Source organism: Pogona vitticeps, chromosome 2, assembly GCF_051106095.1.
Source record: "Pogona vitticeps strain Pit_001003342236 chromosome 2, PviZW2.1, whole genome shotgun sequence".
Lineage (NCBI taxonomy): Eukaryota > Metazoa > Chordata > Lepidosauria > Squamata > Agamidae > Pogona > Pogona vitticeps.
Window position 1 is genome coordinate 142,385,949 of NC_135784.1, and position 24,388 is coordinate 142,410,336.

The 24,388-nt window shown below is 41.4% G+C and overlaps 1 protein-coding gene across 2 annotated transcripts in view; it reads left to right on the plus strand.

The window, feature by feature from the left end:
- The window catches only part of RPTOR (regulatory associated protein of MTOR complex 1), a 459,589-nt gene that overhangs the window by 371,507 nt on the left and 63,694 nt on the right, over positions 1-24,388 (plus strand). For both annotated transcript variants that reach the window (XM_020813521.3, XM_020813530.3), the window contains exon 24: positions 4,245-4,355. In XM_020813521.3, the coding sequence (XP_020669180.1) occupies positions 4,245-4,355 (111 nt within the window). The remainder of the gene's footprint in view (positions 1-4,244; positions 4,356-24,388) is intronic.

Genomic DNA, 24,388 nt, shown 5'->3' on the forward strand with positions numbered 1-24,388 from the left:
AGCAAAGATCCTCCATAGCGCGGCCATTTTCGCTGCCTGTGCAGCGAGGAATCCATCCCAGAAAACGGGGGGGGGGCATTTTGTTTACCCGGCAGCAATTTTGAAATCGCCGATCAGCTGTTTTAAAATCGTAGTTTTGTGAGAATCGGTTTCCAAAGCAGGGAACCGATCATCGCAAAGCAAAAAGCCCCATTCAGACCATCTGACGATTCAGATCGTCCTAATGCGGTTTCGTCGTTAAACAACCTCTAGACCGTCTTGCGAGGCACCACTGTATTTCTTTTCACATGCTGGTTGTCCCATTGAACTCCTGCACCTGCAATGCTGTTGGCTCTTTTGCTCCCTCTCCTCTCTTTTTTGCTACAGCATATTTAGTTTTTTCTCTGATCTTGGCAATACCAGTATAAGATGGATAGCTGGATGGATTATTTATTTACTTGTTTGCTTGCCCATCATTTTCTTGATAGTGTTATATCCTGCTTTAGAATAATAAAACCAGTATGGTTTAATAATAAAATAAAAGGCAATAAATACTGTTACGAAAACATGTATATAGTGTAGCTGGCCAACCTATGAGCCTTCTGAGGTTTCAGAATCTTCATAGAAGAATCCTTTTTTCTTTTCTTTTTTTTGAACCTGCTCCTATATATATTCTTATTCTTGTCCCCTGCTTCAAAAAAATCCCCTGCTCCGATATATTTTTTATAAATATATATATTTGGACAAAACAAATACAATTAAAACATAAAAGAAGTTCAAACGTAAAAGATTAACAATCCAATTTAATACACAATAGTGGAAGCAAATATGATATATTTACCCCACCTTTCTCCTTAAAAAGGATCCAAGACAGCATACATCATTAAAAGACTATATTTAAAGATGAAAACAATAACTGGCTGTAACCAAGCTCTAGAACTCTTTAGGAAGTTCCCTCTCTGTCGGCTTACTATGGGCAGGCAAAGACATTCTTATGTAAGTGAGTGTTTGGCTGTTGACTTTCATTGCTGCAGAAACAGCTTGTTGCCAGGTTGGTATCATATTTGCTTCCACTATTGTGTATTAAATTGGATTGTTAATCTTTCATGTTTGAACTTCTTTTATGTTTTAATTGTATTTGTTTTGTCCAACTCTATGGTTACTTGACTTGAAATCATACTTTGGGAGAAAAGATCCATGAAATAAATAAGAAAGCCATGAAATGAAGACAGCAGCCTTTTTATTATTATGTTTTATGTTACTTTTTTATTATGTTTTATGTTACCTTTTTATTACACTTTATGTTATGTTGCTTTTCTAATCATCACTGTTCTCTGAGTGCTGGTATATATGTAGCCAGAGCTATAGCATCCATGCAAAAGATAGATGTGTAAGCAGGCTCTGCAGCTTCTTCTGCCAGGTCTTCTGCAGCAGGCACCATAAAGTAAAACACCTACATCTTTTTTTCAATCATGCAAATCAGCTCTAACTTTCAGATTCAGTTGCCAGATGTAGTACAGAAGATAACTCCTTTGCATATCGTATTTTCTCACAAGGGATAGGAGAATGTTCACATGATGTTTTTCATGTAATAATTATGGGGAAAGCTGTACTTACTGACATTCTTTTTCTCAGCTACTGAAAACAAATATCCTTCAAATGTTATTAGCTAGAAATCCTGATGTTGACAGCTGGGAGTTCTAGAAAACAAGAATCACCTCCGCTTCTAATATTTGTTTGTTTGTTTAAAATATATTTACCCCTCCTTTCTTCTTAAAAATGACCCAGGGTCACTTACATCATTAAAAAAATATTTAAAACTAAAAATAATGAGTATACATAGGCAGCTTGCTTGCTTGTTTGTTTAAAATGTTTTAACCCATCTTGCTCTTTAAAAAGGATCCAACACAGCTTAGAACAATTAAAAGACCATATTTAAAATATTAACAATGAGTATACAATACTAAAAGGATCAATGAATACAGTACTAAAAAATGTAAACAACACCAAAACGCAGTCAATGCAGTAAGGGACAACAATCCATTTTAAAAAAACTCACTCAGCAGCCATTCACTCAGGGAAAGCTTGCCCGAAGAGAAAGGTCTTCGCCTGCTTGCGGAAGGACAGCAAAGATGAGGCCAGCCTGGCCTTCTGTGGGAGGGAGTTCCAGAGGCTGGGAGCAGCAACAGAGAAGGCCCCTCTTCTGTGTCCCCTCCAAATGCACTAGTGAAGGTGATGGGACCGAGAGAAAGGCCTCCCCTAATGATCTTAGCACCTGAACAGGTTCATAAAGGGAAGTACAGTCTTTGAGATAGCTTGGATCCAAGCTGTTGAGGGTGTTATAGGTTGGAATTCTCAGTTTGAATTTTGCCGGTAACTGATCGTCAGCCAGTGGAGCTGTAACAGGAGGATTATGTGATCCCTATAACCAGTCCCAGTCAGCAATATGGCTGCTGTGTTTTGGACCTGCTGAAGTTTCCTGATACAGTGGACCCTTGACTTACAGACGGCTTGACTTACAGACTTTTTGAGTTACAGACTTCTCTGGCCGCAAAATTTAGGTTTGACTTGCAGCCTGAGAATTGACTTACAGACCAGAAAAAAAACAAAATGGAACAAAAACGGCCTGTTACGGGATTAATCGGTTTTCAATGCACTGTAGGTCAATGGAGACTTGACCTACAGACTTTTTGACTTGAGAACCGCCTTCCAATACAGATTAAGTTCTCAAGTCAAGCCCCCACTGTACTTTCCATAGTTAGAACATTCAGTAGCCCTCCAGCTGTTGGCAAATGTGTTTTCTTGAATTCTATGTAATGATCTCAACTCATTTAGAGGAGAATATTTAAAATAGTTAGTTATATCCTGCCCCATACTATAAATATGTATGCTTCTTGAAAGTAAAGGTGTACTGTACATGGTTTTGAGATATCAGTGTACTCCAGTTGCATTAAAATATAGCAGGAAGTATTTAATTTGATTTCTTCCTTAATGGACTTAAGCAGGCAGATATTATAGCAGCATTTACCATTTGACTAGGACATACATGTAATCTGCATCTAACTCCTGTTTTCACAATTACTGAAATACAGTCTACATTTGGATACAAGTTTTAGTGTTTTTATTCCTGATGGTCAGTGATATAGATGAGAACAGTGTCTTGTCTTCTGACCTTGTTTGCTTCATTTCAGAGAAGCTACTAATTGTTATGGAAAATGCAACAGGAACTGAGGAATGAAGCTGTTAAAAGATTGTGTGGTCTAGAGCTTGCGGTGTTAAATTGAGACTGAGAAGATACAGATTCATATCCCTCCTCAGCCCTGAAGCTCATTAATCCTGGCCTAGTCATGATTTTCAAGCCTGCCATTCCTAACAGGATCATTGTAAGATAGAAGGGGCAGGAGAGTATTATTATGTACGACATCTGGAACTCTTTAGAAGAAATAAGGAGTATAAATAATGAGGTTCTCTAACGTTTGTTCACGTAAAAGATGGCCTTAGCTACCTTGTTATCGGTATGCCTTTGAAAGGCAGGCTGGGTGTTCCTGTGATAGCTTAACCTCATTCCACATTACCATTTATGGAAATAATTTGACTATACAGAGTATAAAGATTCTGAAAAGGATTTGAGGAGAATTTGGTAAACATGTACCTTGTTTCCCCAAAAATAAGACCTAACCTGAAAATAAGCCCTAGAATGATTTTTCAGGATGCTCATAATATATAAGCCCTACCCTAAAAATAAACCCTAGTCAAGTGAAAGCCCACCCTCCATCATTGTGCAGCAACTAGAAGAGGAAATGACTGTATTGCAATAAATGTAGATTGTTGTACATGAAAAAAAAATAATAAAACATCCCCTGAAAATAAGCCCTAATGCATTTTTGGAGCAAAAATTAATATAAGACGCTATCTTATTTTTGGGGGAACACGGTAATTGTGGCCAGCCCTAAGATGTAATATTACTGAAATGATCAAGATGTATTTCTATCCTGAAAGGCAGACTAACTTTTGTACTCTGTAATAGAGCAAAGTATATCTAGGGCAACATATAGTCATTACCAAATTGAACCACCCTTGACTTCACAAATGCTTTATTATCTTCTGCTTTGGCTTCTTTTATGTCCCCCTAGAATTATTCAGTTCTTAGCTGATGATGACAAAATGCTGTGGTTCTTGTGATGTGAGCACCTAGATAAACAAGAATATAAGATTCTCTGACTGAACCATATGTATTTTTCTTCCTTGACTCTTGTTCTGAGCAGACAACTGATGATGCTGATGATACTGTGGGGCACAAAAACTTCATGTCAGCAACAATGCAGACAGGCTTTTGTGACTGGAGTGCGAAGTATTTTGCTCAGCCAGTGATGAAGGTACAATTTGTCTTTCTTCTTTTTCTCTTGTACATATTGCATGAATGTGCACACACAGAGTGCCAACCCAGCCTTTATTTATAGGTTCCTGTCTTTTTCAGTAGTATCTCCTTTACATCCTGTTCCAGGACTGAACACTAATTTATAAAAACAGTCACTGTTTCTTTCCGTGTGATGATAGCATGCAGAATAATTAATAATGCAAGCCTCATTCATAAAAAGCTTTATACCTTCATGTGTGTTTATGCTTTAAACCTTTGGAGGTTCCCTAATTAAAACTGAGTCCATTTCATAACAGTTGGGTTAAGATGGTTTGGTCCAGCTGAATGTCCTCCCCAGCACAATCCATTGGCACTAAAGTTGAAATATCTTTGACAGGGAAGGACACAGTTGTACTTACTAGCATAATCAGAGTATCTGTACTTCTGGTGTCTTCACACCTCTGTCTTCGGAACCCTACTCTTATGAACTAAAGAAAGGAATCAGACATCCGTATCTGAGAGCATACTTGTTTGTAGCCACTTGCCTTTTTCTGTAAAATGCTGCAGAAGGCTGTGACTGATGCAGCAAAGATACTGCCTCCTTGAGAACAAGAGTACAATGTCATTGCCACCTTTCCACAATAGGTTTAAATGTGTCAGATATGTTTCCATAGCCATGGGATCCCAATCTACTAATATTTCCCAGAAATTTTGTCTGGGACTCTTTCTATAACTGGGATGTAGAAAGAAATCTATAACTCGTATCCATGCGAACAGCTTTGCGACATATGAGGAAGCAGTAGTAGTTGAAAGCTGAGCAATTTATCTATACTCTGATTTTGGCTGTGTAATAAGTTGAGTGCAATGTCATTTGGCTCTCTCATGATATGTGAGAGCTCTTTATGCAGTTTGCATTGTTAGGTCTGATAAAGGGGAGATGTGGTAAGAATTTTCTCCTTTGCATATTAGATGGAGAAAAATGAACAAATAATGTATAACACCATTGACACTTGCATATAATTGACCATATGAAACATGCCTTGGATTTCAAGGACCATGAAGACAACACATGGAGAAAATAAATAGACTAAGAGTTGTTCAGATATCTGGTGTGATGTAGTGGATAGAGTGACAGTATAGGACTGGGTTCAAATTCCCCCTTGACCATGGCAATTCACTGAGTTGGGGCACTGGTAAAAACATTCCTCAAATATTTCACTTGCCTTGAAATTCCTATTAGGGTCACTTTAAATCAGTTTTGATCTGATGGCATATAACACATATACAAGGATCGTTCCACCACTTACACTGGGGAAAAGCAAGCTTACAATGAAATGTACACGGAAAAGAAAGCTGCAGCTGATCTTGACTCACTTGTATGGTAATATTTTTTATCATACTCTGTCCTGTAAATAATGCTGTAATGTGTGAAAGGATGAATAGAAGACCTTGAAGCAGTAGCTGCCAGATCTTTATCCATACAACATGACAAATGGGTCATTTTCTAATAGCCTACCACCAGTTGGGATAAATTCTACTGTGAAGAAAAACTCATGCAAAAAGAGTTTCACCCTCACATACAGGTCATTTAGCATACTGTCTTCAGACCCAAAAAATCCTACTCAGCCATGGATTCCTTACCTATCTTTCAGCTCCTATTTGCATCTATATGCTCAGAAACAACAGCAACCTGTCTTATGGGAATATGAAGAAGGGATAGGTTGTACACTAAGCAGTGCTATATAAATTATGCATAATAATAACACCAAAATTATCACAGTGGTCTAGGGAAGGATAGTTTCTAAGCAGCTGTCTGCATATTTGGTGCAGGCAGCTGTGTTCTGTGTATCTTTTCTTGCTAATTACAGCTGAGGTTTATGTTCAAAGAAAATCTTGCTCCCTACCCAGTCATCATGTTTCTATTCATCTCCACCCAAGAGGAGACTGTGCTGAATTTGTAACACTGCTCCTTTTTTTCCAAGACCATGACCAGGCAATATTCTCTTTGGCTGCTGTTGAACAGCAGATTTCTATTATGCATTCTGTAATTTAATTCTACTTCACATACAAGAAAAGTGGAGTCAGACAACTGGGAAAGGGAGGAGGTGTCCAACATTTGAACACAAGAATGTGGCCAAAGTGAGACACGGTCTCTTAGATGACATGCTAAAAGTAGTTTGTTCTAATGGGAAGATCAAATGTGCTTTATTTTGTATGCTGTAACATTTTATTGGAACCAGAAACTACTTGAGTTGTCTGATGTCTTGTAGAACACTGATGATTAAGGATTTTACCCATCTAATTGCCTAGAAGAACTTCAAGGCAAACTTTATTTTTTTAAAACAAATCTCAGTGCCAGTTTTTGCTAGCTCTGTAATTAACCCACCACCACCACCATCTTACAGGATCAGCTAGAAAAATGGCTGTTTCCCATTTCTAGCTGTATTAAATCTATAAAAATATTGTACTTTGATCTAGGATAGAAGTCAGCCAATCACATCCTCCACTTGAATTTAGAGCTGACCCTGATTGATTTAGGGAATCTTCAGAGTATCCATTTTTCTGAAATGGAACTTGAAAAGCAACCCCGTTTGGCCTCTTCTTAAAATCCCTGCAACATAATAAAGCATCATTCTTCCCCAATAATTAAATATCCACAGGTACAACATACGTTCCTACTCCTGTGAATGGGACTTGGCAATTGGCATTATTTTGAATTGGAAGTAACCATCAGACTGCCTCTGAATCTGAGGCAAAGAAGGTTTAAGAACACAACAAAAAGTGACCTGTTGCTAGCTTTCTGTTTATATGTAGCCAACCAGTTCCCCTGGGGATCACCACAAGTAGAACGTGGGTGCAGTAACACTTACTTGCTCAGCATGGCAGTTCCCCAGTGGTAGCATGGAGGCAGCTATCCTAGTTAGGCTCACAGCAGCGGAAGGCTTTAGGTCCATTCCAGTTTGAGCAGTATCACTGCCAGGTGGATAAGGATAACTTCTCCCCACCCCAGTTCTCAAAAGCAGGATTTCTAGGATGGGGGAAAATGTTACAGCTTCACCATCACCCCTCCTCTCCGCCCAATGATTCTGAGTCTCCCTCTATTCCAGCCAACGTAATTTAGTGCCAGTTCAGGGTACAATCATGACCTGCTTGGTGAAGTTGGTCATTTTGTACTCAAGAAAATAACTGTGTGTATCACAAGGGTTGATTGTTGTAGAAAGATAACTCTTCCAATGTCATTTAGGGCAGAGGACACAGAGATTGTAAATTTCAGTTGCATAAAGGCAGGTAACCTAGCATACTAACGTTAGGTGTGAGAGTTTTGTTTGTATTTTGCTAGTAGCTGCTATGGGATCCTTGCTCTTGAAGAATTTCTCAAGAAGAACGTGTATAGAATATTGCCAATGAAAATGTAAAATGGATGAAATCCTGTTGCATAACCTTGCAAGTGCAACAGTGATGATGTAATCAACAATGGCAGATCACTCCAGATTGAAGGCTTCCTTTAAGTATTTCAGGGTGCATGTGACTTTTTCGTATTGTGTCCAAGCTATGTGCACCCTAGAATTTCCTTGAATAAGTGGCAATTTGCTGCTGATTATTAAGTCATCTCCCTTCATGGATTGCTGCCTTGTCATGGCTGAAGGGAAGCTTCAGAGAAGCTATGGGCTATGCCGTGCAGGGCCACTCAAGATGGACACGACATAGTGGAGAGTTCCGACTAAACGCAATCCACTTGGAGTAGGAAATGGCAATGCCACTCCAGTATATTTGCCAAGAATGCCCCATGATCAGAAACAAAAGGCTAGAAGATATGACGCTGGAAGATGGGCCCCTCAGGTCAAAAGGCGTCCAACATGCTACTGAGGAAGAGCGGAAGACAAGTACATGTAGCTCCAGAGCTAATGAAGTGGTTGGGCCAAAGCCGAAAGGACACTCAGCTGCAGATGTGTGTGGAAGTGAAAGGGAAGTCCAATGGTGCAAAGAAAAATACTGCATAGGAACCTGGAACGTAAGATCTATGAACCTTGGTAAGCTGGATGTGGTCAAACAGGAGATGGCAAGACATTCTGTGCGTCAGTGAACTAAAATGGGCGGGAATGGGCAAATTCAATTCAGACAATTATCATATCGACTACTACTGTGGGCAAGAATCCTGCAGAAGAAATGGAGTAGCCCTCATAGTCAACAAAAGAGTGGGAAAAGCTGTAATGGGATACAATCTCAAAAATGATAGAATGATTTCAATACGAATCCAAGACAGACCTTTCAACATCACAGTAATCCATGTTTATGCATCAACCACTGATGCTGAAGAGGCTAAAATTGACCAATTTTATGAAGACTTACAACACTTTCTAGAACTGACACCAAAGAAAGATGTTCTTCTCATTATAGGGGACTGAAATGCTAAAGTAGGGAGTCAAGAGATAAAAGGAACAACAGGTAAATGTGGCATCGGAGTTCAAACGAAGCAGGAAAGGATAATAGAGTTTTGTCAAGAGAACAAGCTGGTCATCACAAACACTCTTTCCTAACAACACAAGAGGCGACTCTACACATGGACATCACCAGACGGGCAATACCGAAATCAGATTGATTCTGTTCTCTGCAGCCAAAGATGGAGAAGCTCTATACAGTCAGCAAAAACAAGACCTGGAGCTGACTGCGACTCTGATCATCAGCTCCTCATAGCAAAATTCAAGTTTAAACTGAAGAGAGTAGGAAAAACCACTAGGCCAGTAAAGTATAATATTAACCAAATCCCTTACGAATACACAGTGGAAGTAAAAAAACAGATTTAAGGAACTAGATTTCCAAAGACTTCCAAAGAATAGCAAGGAGAGACAAGAGGGTCTTTTTAAATGAACAGTGCAAAGATATAGAGGAAAATAAAAGAAAGGGAAAAAACAGAGATCTGTTCAAGAAAATTGGAGATATTAAAGGAACATTTTGTGCAAAGATGGACATGATAAAGGACAAAAATGGTAGGGACCTCACAGAAGCAGAAGACATCAAGAAGAGGTGGCAAGAATACACACAGGAATTATATCGGAAAGATCTGGATGTCCCGGACAACCCAGATCGTTTCGTTGCTGACCTTGATACAGTCATCCTGGAGAGTGAAGTCAAGTGGGCCTTAGAAGGCATGGCTAATAACAAGGCCAGTGGAGGTGATGGCACTCCAGTTGAACTATTTAAAATCTTAAAAGATGACACTGTTCAGGTGTTACACTCTATATGCCAGCAAGTTTTGAAAACTCAGCTGTGGCCGGAGGATTGGAAAAGATCAGTCTAGATCCCAATCCCAAAGAAGGGCAGTGCCAAAGAATGCTCCAACTACCGTACAATTGCACTCATTTCACACGCTAGCAAGGTTATGCTCAAAATCCTACAAGGTAGGCTTCAGCAGTATGTGGACCGAGAACTCCCAGAAGTACAAGCTGGATTCCAAAGAAGCAGAGGGACTAGAGACCAAATTGCTAACATGCACTGGGTTTATTTATTTATTTTATTTGATTTATACCTGACGATCTAGACCAGAGGTTTACCTTGGGAGGATTTTGGAGAAAGTCAGAGAGTTCCAGAAAAACATCTACTTCTGCTTTATTGACTACACAAAAGCCTTTGACAGTGTGGACCACAACAAACTATACCAAGTTCTTAAAGAAATGGAAATGCCTGACAACAGTTAGAAGTGAATATGGAACAACTGGTTCAAAATTGGGAAAGGAGTACGACAAGACTGTATATTGTCTCCCTCCTTATTTAACTTACATGCAGAATACATCATGCAAAAAGCAGGACTGGATGAATCCCAAGCCGGAATTAAGACTGCCAGAAGAAATATCAACAACCTCAGATATGCAGATGATACCACTCTGATGGCAGAAACTGAGGAGAAATTAAGGAACCTTGTAATGAGGGTGAAAGAGGAGAGCACAAAAAATGGTCTGAAGCTCAACATCAAAAAAAAAAAAAAAAGATCATGACCACTGTTCCCATCACCTCCTGGCAAACAGAAGGGGTAAGATATGGATGCAATGACATATTTTACCTTCTTGGGCTCCATGATCGCTGCAGATGGTGACAGCAGCCACAAAATTAAAAGACACCTGCTTCTTGGGATGAAAACGATGACAAACCTAGACAGCATCTTAAAAAGTAGAGACATCACATTGCCAACAAAAGTCCGAATAGTCAAAGCTATGGTTTTCGAGTAGCAATGTATGGAAGTGAGACCTGGATCATAAAGAAGGCTGACTGCCGAAGAATTGATGCTTTTGAATTGTGGTGCTGGAGGAGACTCTTCAGAGTCCCATGGACTGCAAGGAGATCAAGCCTAACCATTCTGAAGGAAATCAACCCTGAGTGCTCACTGGAACGACAGATCCTGAAGCTGAGGCTCCAGTACTTTGGTCATCTCATGAGAAGAGAAGAGTCCCTGGAAAAGACCCTTATGTTGGGAAAGTGTGAAGGCAAGAGGAGAAGGGGACGACAGAGGATGAGATGGTTGGACAGTGTCATCGAAGCAACCAACATGAATTAGACCAGACTCGGGGAGGCAGTGGAAGACAGGAGGGCCTGGCCTGCTCTGGTCCATGGGGTCTTGAAGAGTCGGACACGACTTGATGACTAAACAACGACAAACGAAGTCATCATTGTTGCCTCATGCAGAGCTTCACAACAGGATATCAGCCAATGTGTATGTACCAGCTCTCATGCCCAAGCTCTCAGTAAAAGTACCTAGAAATCCTTACACATCAGCACAAAGATTTCCTTGGTTTTAGTAGTCTTGATACCTAGCTCCTGTCCTGGTACTTTGATCCAGTGCAGAATCATGGTCAGAGTACAGGAGTGGGACTAGTTTCCACAGAGCCATCTAAGTCATTGAGTTACCTTGAGCCAATCATATTCTTTGAGCCTAATACTTTGCAGGATCGTTGTGAGGATAATAGAAGGGGGCAGAAGAGTACACAGCCTTGAGCTAAGTATCAAAATTTTTATAATTTCAGAAACACACCATTCATTACCCTCATATCCCACATGTCCTCCAGTCACCTCAAGTACATGGCCTTGCGGTGATTGCAGAAGCATGGAATATGTGGGTAAAAATCGAATGCTCCTGAGAATGTAAAATCTTGATACTTAGATCAGGACTCCGTACCAATAGATTTTCAGGACTAGATAACAAGCATTCCTTGGAACAGTCATCTTTGTACAGCAAGCTTGGGCTTTGGTACCCCATATCTTTGTGCACTTAATAGTCTCCATAGCTAGTTCTGGTTTGTTGAGCTTTATTATTTGAATATCCGATTTCATCCTCAGTACACAGTACTTCTTGGGCTTGACAGCCTTGATGCTGAGCACCAATTTTGTAGTATTCTGTGCTGACAATGTCAACTCTTGGCTCATGTTTCAGAAACTAATTCTTTTTTTTTGGTACTGACAAAAGTAAAAAAGCAGACTTGAAATTCACATTCAAATTACCAGTTGCTCCTTGTGTATTAAGTACACTGTACTTTATAATGCATACTGATAAAAAGCAAACCTATCGGTTAGTGCCTCTACTTAACTGTTCAAGTTAAATCAAGGATCAAGTACAGTATTCTTTAAATGTCTGTCCTCAAAGTTTAGCGTGATAATGCTGTCAACTGACAAACGAATTGAAACCATTGCTGCTCAAATTGGTAGCAGTGGTCTTCTTTGTTTCAGATGGGCTGCACTGTGTAACCTTTAACACCATTTCTTGAAATAATGTGTTCGTTGGTTGTATGTGATGGTAACAAATGGGGACTAACAACAGAAATGTGGGTCATACATTCAGTGGAACTATATTGTTCCAGCCCAGGGTTGAACAAGGAACAGAGTGCAGTAAGCCCCAAATCTTCCTGTCTGGTTTTGTTTTGTTTTCTGAATTTGAATCCTACAGATAGTAAAACACTTGGTATACCATTAATCACAATCCAGTGTAATTCCTAGCTACATAGCAATTAAAATCCTTTGAGAATGTTAATAATTCAATGGGTATTTTGTAAGTTTCAAGCTGTTGGTCTCACTATAAATACTTTAGCCAAAGTGCTTGTTTCAATGTCCTTAGGACAGTGCATATACCGTAATTTTTAAAATGAGAAGAATTAGGGTAATGGTGCCTTTATTTTTCCATTTAGAGTGGGTAATGTATTAACTTCCAATGATTATTAAAAACATTTGTCTGCTTTCGGAGAAATGTTCTCCACTAGAATGGTGCCTTATTAATCTTATAAATCATTTGAGACATCTGATCAAAATGCATTTCTTTGATCACACAGGGTGTGTGTGTGTGTGTTTGATGTAAATACTTCAGTGGTTTAAGAAGTTACAGGTCTAAGAATGTCTGCAGTTCTCTGGATAATTACATTTTATTAAGCAGGCTCCTATGACACCATTATGTAGAGAGATCAGTTCAACTGTGCTACTTAGGGAAAGGAGTGTCTCATATTACTTGTCATGATGGTCATTTCACAATCATTCCACAAGCCACCTAGAGTAGTCTTAACTGACCAGATAGGCGGGATATAAATAAAATAAATAAAATAAAATAAATAAAATAAATCTGGGGCCTCTTCCACCAAGGATTTTCCTTCCAAAGCCATGCTGGGGGAGGGGGGAATTCATAGGATTTATCATTTGTTTTATTGAGGTTTGTAGACTGTGCTGATGATATAATACTAAGATAATTGTCTTCCTGTTGTCATATTTTAATATTACTGTGATCATTTAATGTCTTCATTTTAAACCCCCATTGTTCTTTCCTCGTTAGTGTTATACTTCTTTCTCAAAGTGATCTTTGTAGGGACATTTTAATAAAATAGACGGACTCATAGAATGGGGATATGCATTGTCTTACTTATGTCTTGATTTGTAGCCTAATTGTAAGTATGTTTACTCAGAAGCAGGCGTGTTACTGGCTGAATCTTATTTCCTAGGGCTACATGTCTATTCCTGCATGTATAAGGTAGTTATACAGTAACATACACATATTTTATGCAGCTTGTGCCAGTGTAGGCCTGGCCTACAAATCTGTTAAGTGCCCTGCAATGCCTTTTTGCAGATGTATATGCTTTGTGTATGCTGAGGTTCACTCTCAGAAAAGCGCACAATGGATTATAACCATAGAAGGCTTCAATCCTCACTGCAGTTCTTGTTGAGCCTGTGATGTAGTGGTTAAACTGCGGTACTGCAGTCAAGCCTCTGCTCATGACCTGAGTTCAATCCTGGCAGATCCAAGTAGTAAATTTTAGATTGACTCAGCCTTCCACCCTTCCGAAGGCCCCAGTTCATTGGGGGCGAAGTTGCTGTTTGCATAATTATGTTGTAAACAGTTGATTTAAATCTATGTATGCACAAATATACAGACACATCAAATCAGCAAAGACGCTCCCCATCCCGATCCCTCCCAGCTGTCTCTATTAAGTTTTCTTTCTAATGCATGATTATAATCCCCAAATCTTTCCTCTCTATCTGGAGCTCCAGACCTGTGTTTGGACTGAGAGATTATTTAATATATGTTATTCAAATCACAGCCTTCTTCCTTCCACAATGTTTTCTCTTTTTTAGCTTTCTTTCTGTAGAAGTGCTGTTGCTGAATTCTAGCGGTCCTGCAGTATATCTAAGTTAACTAGTAGACCATTTTTAATTGTCATTTAAAGGAAAAGAATATATGCACAGCTAAAGTTGTCCATTGTTTAGCACTGAGAGTAGGTTTTAAAACCCAGACAAGTGACAAAAATTTAATGCTGTATTAATTCAGAACTGTCAAGTTGGCAACATAGTAGATTTGTGCAGTGGGGGGGAATTAGGCTTGCTTTTAAATATACTATGGACAATGTATCTAGTAGACAATTTATAAGGTCAGCTCATTGCTTTTTTTTTCTTGGCATCTTGCCAAAATCTTTGTTGTTGTTGTTTTAGATAAAGATAAATGAAAATACGAGCTGATGGATATTATGAATTAAAATCCTAAGAGCCATAATCAAGAATAATCTCCCCCGCCCCCAAGTTATGGAATGAGGGCATTGCAGTAGTGTTCAATAGATAACATATACCACTGATTCCAGAGACTTCAAATGCACACTGAAAACATTTAACAATTGTAGATAACATATCAAAGACAAGAAATTACAGTACAGGTAAATTTAGACATCAGACTTTTCCATTGTTGTTTTCTATGGCTTGAGATTATGCAGACATGAGCTACACACCCTTGCCAATGTGTTGTTTATAAATTGTAAATGCAGATATACTGGCTTTGGCTGCCATCACTTCATATTTTTCTTGCTCTTTAACCCTCTGCGTATTGACTGCTTAAAAAAAACATTTGAACAGTTCCTCCTCTCATGAGCCAGACTTGTGCTGGCAATGATGAATGAGATTTTGCTAGCCTTACGAATCTTTTGCTATCTCATAAATAATAATTTGTTCATATAACCAAGTGTTATTTGTTAATTCTGAATGATGTTGATTTAACAAATAAATAAATAAGCCCAGGCTTATTTTGTATTCATTCTGCCAGATGCTTATAGTGAAGCTTAAGTTGACGGAAATACTGTTGCACAGCTGTTGTACAAACAGGGTGCATTTTGGAGGTGAATTGTCATGCGTTAAGGAATCTCCATAGACCTTATCTGTTGCACACCAAGTCTTGTGTGCAACAATACTGTCTATGGAACTTCACTGTTGGTACATAACTGTGTAGGATTTCGGCTATGCCCTTTTTAGAGCTGTTGCAATTAGCTGGTGGAGGTAACTTTAAAAATATATGGGTCATGCCAGCTCAGGTGTTTTAAAACGATTTGCCACTTGGCCAGTATGTACCTTGTCATTTGTACAATCACTTTGAGTTTTAACTAGCATTGGAAAGACTTTCTTCTCTATGTACATCTCAAGGGACTCTGAATTCCTAATTAATAAACTGAGTTTTGTCACTTACGTTAATCAGTCTCTGAACAGATTAATCTGCTTCTGCCTACAGACACTTGTACATTTTGGTTTGTTAAACTTTGTTGCTAACAGATATTTCAGGTTTTATGAGAAAGTAAAAGCTCTAGATATCTATGGGATTGCTGCAAGCAATAACGTGAACAATTTCTTATGGAAAGGCAAGAGATACATTCAATAACAAATACTGTAATTATCAATTTTGAGACTTTGTAGGTTCTTGCCAGCCCATTCTCATCTTTCTTTAATTAGTGAAAGAACCTTGCTTTTTAATATATCTGCAACTGGTTCAGGAGGTTAGCATGGTGTCCTTAAGGTGTGGTCATACATTATGCTCTAGGACAGGAATGGTCAATCTGAAAGACCCAGGGGCTACAAACACCCATCTCTGGATCTCAGAGGGTTGCACCTGCTCTTGTAACCCCATTCTTCCCCCCCCGGAAAAAAACCTAAAACAATTGGCTTTTTAAACTAAAGAAGCCCCATTGCACCTTCTAGTGGTGTCACAAAAATTAAGGAATGAAAATAAAAATTGGAAATATTTGAGATGCCCTCAAAATATGGCAAAATTGTCTCCATGCTCTATAGAGAGCAAATGGAATGTCTTGAGCTCCACATTTTTTTCAGATTTTTTTTTCAAAAAATTGTGGAAAATACTAGTTACCCAGGGTTGCTGAGAGTGTATTTGGACCCATAGGGGCCATATATTATCAGTGTATTCCTAATTTAAATAATGTTGCTTACTTTTGCTGGTCAATGACTGTAATAAAACATTTATTATTACAGTATATTGCTAGAGGTATCAAAATGGAATTTTGTAAAGTATGGATGTTTGAGTGTCCTTCATACAGCACAGTTTGGCTTCCCTAGCCTTATCCGTAACTCACTGTCATGAAAGTGAATGGCAGGAAGTACTGCTTGAGGAGCGCAGGGAGATTATACCATCTACCTACACTGAACTACTCAGAACTCATAGTGAGAATCCAATCTCAGATCCATCCAAGATATCTTCATCCCTCCTGAATCCCATGAATACACATTTTGCCCATCAAAAAGATAGAACCTTTCATTGATACTGTGTTAAAGTATATTTGGGTGCCTGTTGTAGGTATTTCATGTCTGATGCATGAGGAATGTGCATGTTCTTTCTTACAGATTACTCTCTGTTAAAATAGTAAACATTCTCTAATCTTTTACTAAGTATTAATAAGGGTCTACTGTAGCAACTTTGTTTGTTTAGTCGTTTAGTCGTGTCCAACTCTTCGTGACCCCATGGACCAGAGCACGCCAGGCCCTCCTATCTTCCACTGCCTCCCGGAGTTGTGTCAATTTCATGTTGGTTGCTTCGCAGACACTGTCCAGCCATCTCATCCTCTGTCGTCCCCTTCTCCTCTTGCCGTCACACTTTCCTAACATCAAGGTCCTTTCCAAGGAGCCTTCTCATGAGATGGCCAAAGTACTGGAGCCTCAGCTTCAGGATCTGTCATTCCAGTGAGCACTCAGGGTTGATTTCCTTTAGAATGGATAGGTTTGTTCTCCTTGCAGTCCAGGGGACTCTCAAGAGCCTCCTCCAGCACCAGAATTCAAGGGCATAAATTCTTTGGCGGTCTGCTTTCTTTATGGTCCAGCTCTCACTTCCATACATCACGACAGGGAAAACCATAGCTTTGACTAGTCGGACTTTTGTTGGCAATGTGATGTCTCTACTTTTTCAGATGCTGTCTAGGTTTGTCATCACTTTCCTCCCAAGAAGCAGGCGTCTTTTAATTTCGTGGCTGCTGTCTCCATCTGCAGTGATCATGGAGCCCAAGAAAGTAAAATCTGTCACTGCCTCCAAATCTTCCCCTTCTATTTCCCAGGAGGTAATGGGACCAGTGGCCATGATCCTAGTTTTTTTGATGTTGAGTTTCAGACCGTTTTTTGCACTTTCCTCTTTCACCCTCATTACAAGGTTCTTTAATTCCTTCTGCCATCAGAGTGGTATCATCTGCATATCTGAGGTTGTTGATATTTCTTCCGGCAATCTTAATTCCGGCTTGGGATTCCTCCAGTCCAGCCTTTCGCATGATGTATTCTGCATATAAGTTAAATAAGCAGGGAGACAACATACAGCCTTGTCGTACTCCTTTCCCAATTTTGAACCGATCAGTTGTTCCATATCCAGTTCTAACTGTTGCTTCCTGTCCCACATATAGGTTTCTCAGGAGATAGACAAGGTGGCCAGGCACTCCCATTTCTTTAAGGACTTGCCATAGTTTGCTGTGGTCCACACAGTCAAAGGCTTTTGCATAATCAATGAAGCAGAAGTAGATATTTTTCTGGAACTCTCTGGCTTTCTCCATAATCCAGCACAGGTTAGCAATTTGGTCTCGAGTTCCTCTGCCCCTTCGGAATCCACCTTGTGCTTCTGGGAGTTCTTGGTCCACATACTGCTGAATCCTACCTTGTAGGATTTTGAGCATAATCTTGCTAGCGTGTGAAATGAATGCAATTGTACGGTAGTTGGAGCATTCTTTGGCACTGCCTTTCTTTGGGATTGGGATGTAGACTGATCTTTTCCAATCCTCTGGCCACTGTTGAGTTTTCCAAACTTGCTGGCATATTGAATGTAGCACCTTAACAGCATCATCTTTCAAGATTTTAAATAATTCAACTGGAATGTCATCACCTCCACTGGCCTTGTTGTTAGCCAGGCTTTCTAAGACCCACTTGACTTCACTCTTTAGGATGTCTGGCTCAAGGTCAGCAACTACATTGTCTGGGTTGTCCGGGACATCCAAATCTTTCTGATATAATTCCTCCGTGTATTCTTGCCACCTCTTCTTGATGTCTTCTGCTTCTGTTAGGTCCCTCCCATTTTTGTCCTTTATCATGTTCATCTTTGCACAAAATTTTCCTCTAATATCTCCAGTTTTCCTGAACAGATCTCTGATTTTTCCTTTTCTGTTAGTTTCCTCTATTTCTTTGCATTGTTCATTTAAGAAGGCCCTCTTGTCTCTCCTTGCTATTCTTTGGAAGTCTGCATTCAATTTTCTGTAGCTTTCCCTATCTCCCTTGCATTTTGTTTCCCTTCTCCTCTTTGCTATTTGTAAGGCCTCATTGGACAGCCACTTTGCTTTCTTGCATTTCCTTTTCTTTGGGATGGTTTTTGTTGCTGCCTCCTGTACAATGTTACGAGCCTCTATCCAAAGTTCTTCAGGCACTTTCCACGAAATCTAGTTGCTTAAATCTGTTCTTTACTTCCACTGTGTATTCATAAGGGATTTGGTTTAGATTATACCTGAGTAGCCCAGTGGTTTTTCCTACTCTCTACAGTTTAAGCTTGAATTTTGCTATGAGAAGCTGATGATCAGAGCCGCAGTCAGCTCCAGGTCTTGTTTTTGCTGACTGTATAGAGCTTCTCCATCTTTGGCTGCGGAGAATATAATCAATCTGATTTCGATATTGCCCATCTGGTGATTTCCATGTATAGAGTCGCCTCTTGTGTTGTTGGAAAAGGGTGTTTGTGATGACCACCTTGTTCTCTTGACAAAACTCTATTAGCCTTTGCCCTGCTTCGTTCTGAACTCCAAGGCCAAACTTCCCTGTTATTCCTTTTATCTCTTGGCTCCCTACTTTAGCATTCCAGTCCCAAGAATGAGAAGAACATCTTTCTTTGGTGTCAGTTCTAGAAGGTGTTGTAAATCTTCATAAAATCGTTCAGTTTCAGTCTCCTCAGCAATGGTGGTTTGTGCATAAACTTGGATTATTGTGATGTTGAAAGGTCTGCCTTGGATTCGTATTGACATCATTCTATCATTTTTAAGATTATATCCCATGACAGCTATTCCCACTCTTTTGTTGACTATGAGGGCTACTCCATTCCTTCCACGGGATTCTTGCCCACAATAGTAGATATGATAATCATCTGAGCTGAATTCTCCCGTTTCTGTCCATTTTAGTTCACTGATGCCCAGGATGTCGATGCTTATTCTTGCCATCTCCTGTTTGACCACCTCCAGCTTCCCAAGGTTCATAGATCTTACATTCCAGGTTCCTATGCAGTATTTTTCTTTGCACCATTGGACTTCCCTTTCACTTCCACACACATCTGCAGCTGAGTGTCCTTTCGGCTTTGGCCCAACCACTTCATTAGCTCTGGAGCTACTTGTACTTGTCCTCCGCTCTTCTTCAGTAGCATGTTGGATGCCTTTTGACCTGAGGGGCCCATCTTCCAACATCATATCTTTTAGCCTTTTGTTTCTGATCATGGGGCATTCTTGGCAAAGATACTGGAGTGGCATTGCCATTTCCTACTCCAGGTGGATTGCATTTAGTCAGAACTCTCTACTATGTCCTGTCCATCTTGGGTGTCCCTGCACGGCATAGCCCAAAGCTTCTCTGAGTTACTCAAGCCCCTTCGCCACGACAAGGCAGCAATCTATGAAGGGGACTGTAGCAAGTACTGTTTCCTATAAACCTTGTTTGGACAATTATTTGGAGCTGTGTAGGACTCTGACAGCTTCATCTAGGTAAATTTCATGTTCATAACAATCCATATTCTCTTGAGTTATCAAGATACTTTCTCTCCTGCAAAAACAACACAACACATTCAGGAGTAAAGAATCCTGTTTTGTTTCTGCTATTTTCTGGGAATTTCAGCTTCCTGCATTTAAAAAAAAGTTGAAATGCAAATTAAATGTCACTAAGAGAGAAAGATGTCTCCAGGTCCTTATGCCAAGGCTCTACTAATAAATACAAGCAGCCAGCAAAGTGATACAGTAGATGTTCTGCAATGAATAAATGTGAAAAGACAGAAAGTGCATCTAGGTTTTTTGTTTGTTTTGTATGGTTTGATCTGGGAAAGGCACTTTCTCAAGAGAGATGGCATTTTGACCCTAAAAAGAGAATGGTAGGATTTTATAAACCTTTGGCTTGTTTTCAAAAATCAGTCAGGTTGAATAGCAGATCAAACTTGATTTCAGACTCTGTAAGAGAATGCTACATCACCTTTCCATCACCACTTTTAATTGATAGCTGAAAGAGTGCTCCCTCAGTCTAATACTTAACCCTTCCCCCCACCCTGATCTCTGAAAATGCTGAACATTTTGATTTGAGTTGGACAAGTTCAGAATGTGTGCTGCCTCCATGTTTAAGGAGAAACACCAAGATTCTTAAATATGAAATAAACAGCAACATGGGAATGAACACAAAACACGTACACTTCCCTCCACTGCCATACATTTACACCTCAGCATTGCACTAGCTCTGCTAAACTGAAAGAGGATATCGCTCTGTAGGAAGCTGCAGAGTACAGTGAGCCAGTAGAGATCTCTCTGTTATTTATTGCTGCAATGAGTAAACGCATGGTCTTTCCTTATTTCTACAATCCCTCGCTGACAGTTTCCATCTTGAAATGGGTAAAGAGGAAAATAGCTTCATTGGCTTTCACATGGCACTGCTCAGTGAGAGACTTCAGAATTGTAATTGGTTTCTGTCTGACTGGAAGCCAAAAAGTGTTAGAAATCTGTTGTATGTCATGATCCTAATCATGGAACGCTATTCCGGACACCCACACACTTCTGGAAAACCCACACAGAAGAGAATAGAACAAGAGCTTGGCTCTCATTTATTATGGAGGTATTTTATGAATGTTAAAAAAGAGGAACAGAGTACAGAGCAAAGAAAGCATAAGGAGAGTCCTATTTCACTTGGAACCAAGGTCCATCTAATCTAGCATCCTGATTTTTACAGTAGCCACCCAGGTGCTTCTGGGAATGCCCACCAAAGGGACATGAAGGGGTATCTTGTCACTAGACCCACCCACCTACAACTGGTATACTGTACCCTGCTGTTTTGGCTCCCAGAGTTCTCACTTGTCAGTCATTGCTAGTAGCCATGAACAGACATAACCTCAATACATACTTCAAGCTATTTTTTAAAAGCCAACTAGGCCAGTGGCCATCACCACTTCTCATGACAACAAAGCCCAAGTGTTAAATGTGTACCATCAGGACTTTTATTTGTCCTGAATCTGCTGCCTGTTAATTTATTCTGAGAATCCTAAATGGAATACAAGGAAACACCAAGAAATGATGATTTTTTTTTCTAAACTAAAAAGCCACCAATGCACTAGTGCTACAATGCCGTAAAGGAATGAAGGATCTAGCTAAATTCCTGATTCAGAAATATGTTTTCAAATAATGACATGCCAATCATGATTTTACAGGATAGAGTACCGTATTTGCCGGCGTACAAGGCAACTGGCCATATAAGATGACCCCCCCCCAACATTTCCACTCAAAATATAGAGTGGACTGCTCTGCTGCGGTGGCGGCGGCGGCTGCCTGGGGCTCTGCCCAGGCCCGCCCTGGAAGTTCATGGCTGGCGGGGAGGAGGGCGAGGAAGAGGGGAAGAGGCTGCATGGGCAGCGGCAGGAGGAGGAGGAGGAGGAAGAGGGGAAGCAGGCGGGTGGCGGGCGAGCGAGCACGCAGCTGGCTCAGTGGTGCGGGGCGGCGGGCAGCCCGGTGGCAGGCTCTGGCCGCTCAGGCATGGCCGTCTCTGCTTCCCTCCCTCCATCCAGACCAACTGCCTGCCTGCCCGATTGCCTGCCCGACTGCCTTCCTCCTCTGCCAGCGCGGCCCCGCATCACTCACTCAACGACGGCGGCGGCTCCTTCCTGGCCCAAATGAAGTCCACCCGGCATACAAGACGACCCCCCCCCACTTGGAGGCATGTTTTTTGGGCCAAAAAGTCATCTTGTATGCCGGCAAATACGGTACTTGGAGTAAAATAAAGGCCAGTGCTATACACTTCCTCCAAGTGTACAGTATATTCAGCATCATAAGACAACGGCTTCTTTGCTGTTGACTCTCTGCTGTATTCATGACATTATAAGATGAGGTTTCTCTTTCTTTTGGATAGTCTGATCCCGCTTTTTTCAGAGCAGTTGAGTCAGGGTGCTCTTATTATCCTACTATGGCAGATGTCACAATCTAAACCAGCCATTTTCAACTTTTTTGGGGGGGCCATGGCCATAAACACAATATGAAAGGAATATAGGCCAAAACAGGATTGTGCAAGTTACATAACAAGCCATGTTAGGTGGTGTGTGAAGGATTGTTTCCAATATATGTCCCCTTTCAAATGTGCTGGAGCCCCTAGGGCCAAATGCCCCCTTTGAAAATGACTGATTTAGGCTTATAAACAGGATGCTGGGGGCCCCTACATGCCATGGAGGCCTGAATGCTCTGGGGGATTATCCGTCTGATATGGTCGTCGCTCCTGTCGAAGCTCAGGTCACCCTATGGAATAGGGAGATGACCCGGGTGGTTGACACGATTGCACCTAAGCGCCCTCTCCCTGCTTGCCGAGCCCAGACAGCTCCTTGGTATACTTCTGAACTGCGGGCGATGAAGCGAGAGGGGAGATGGCTGGAGCGCAGGTGGAAGAAATCCCACTGGGAGTCCGATCACACACAACTTAGAGCCCATTATCAGGCCTATTTCGTGGCAATACGGCTGGCGAAATGGCAATATTTCTCCAGCCGTATTGCTTCCTCAGAATGTCGTCCAGCAGAGCTGTTTCGGGTGGTCCGGGATCTTCAACTGGGAAATCTGGTGGAGGTCCCAGACTGCTCATCAGCTTGCTGTGATGAGTTTGTCATCCATTTTGAGGGGGAAATCGCTCAGATTCGCAGTGGGTTGGACTCCACAGTTACTGCAGAATCAGAGGATGTGTCCAGTGCGCCGTGCTTAGGTCTAGTATTAATGGATGAGTTTCAATTGTTGAGACCTGATGATGTGGACAGGGTGCTTGGATCTGTCCGTTCTACCACCACTCCGCTCGATCCTTGCCCATCCTGGCTAATTGGAAGATCAGCCAGGGGGGTTCGCACCTGGGTCCAGGAGGCTGTGAAAGCCTCTCTGAAAGAGGGAGTGGTCCCTACCACCTTGAAAGAGGCGGTAATTCAACCACTCCTTAAAAAGCCTAACCTGGACCCAAGGCTGGTGGTCAACTACCGACCAGTGGCGAACCTCCCTTATTTGGGCAAGGTGTTGGAGCGGGTTGTGGCCGGGCAACTCCAGGTGCTGCTGGATGAAACGGATTTTTGGATCCATTTCAATCGGGTTTCAGGCCGGGTTTTGGTACGGAGACTGCCTTGGTCGCCCTGTACGATGACCTTTGCTGGGAGAGAGACAGGGGGAGTGTGACCCTGTTGATACTCCTGGACCTCTCAGCGGCTTTCAACACCATCATCCATGGTATCCTTCTGGATAGGCTTGCTGGGTTGGGAGTTGGGGGCACCGCTTTACAGTGGTTCCGCTCCTTCCTGGCTGACCGTGTCCAGAGGGTGGTGCTGGGGGACAGTTGCTCTGCCCCATGGCATTCATGTCATGGGGTTCCTCAGGGCTCAATACTGTCCCCCATGCTGTTCAACATCTACATGAAACCACTGGGAGAGGTCATCAGGAGGTTTGGGCTGAGGAGTCAACAATATGCTGACGATACTCAGCTCTACCTCTTGTTTTCCACCAATCCAGGTGAGGCGGTTTCTGTGCTGAACTCGTGTCTGGACCTGATAATGGACTGGATGAGGGTTAATAAATTGAAACTCAATCCAGACAAGACGGAAGTGCTGTTAGTGGGTGCTTCACCGGACAGGCTGGAGGGCCATCTCCCTGCCCTGAATGGGGTTACACTCCCCCTAAGGGACAGGGTCCGCAGCTTGGGGGTTCTCCTGGACCCCAGTCTAACACTGGAAGCCCAGGTGGACTCGGTGGCCATGGGCGCCTTCCTTCAGCTGCGGAAATTATACCAGCTACGGCCCTACCTGGACGAGCGGAGTCTCATGACATTCACACATGCACTGGTAACATTGCGCATAGATTACTGCAATGCGCTCTACATGGGGCTGCCTTTGAAGACGGTCCGGCGACTGCAACTGGTCCAGAATCGAGCTGCACGGCTGGTGAGTGGTGCAGCCGCCAGGGAACATATCAAGCCGATTCTGTATAAGTTACATTGGCTACCAGTTGCTGCCCAGGCCCAATTCATAGTGCTTGTTTTGACATATAAAGCCCTAAACCGCTT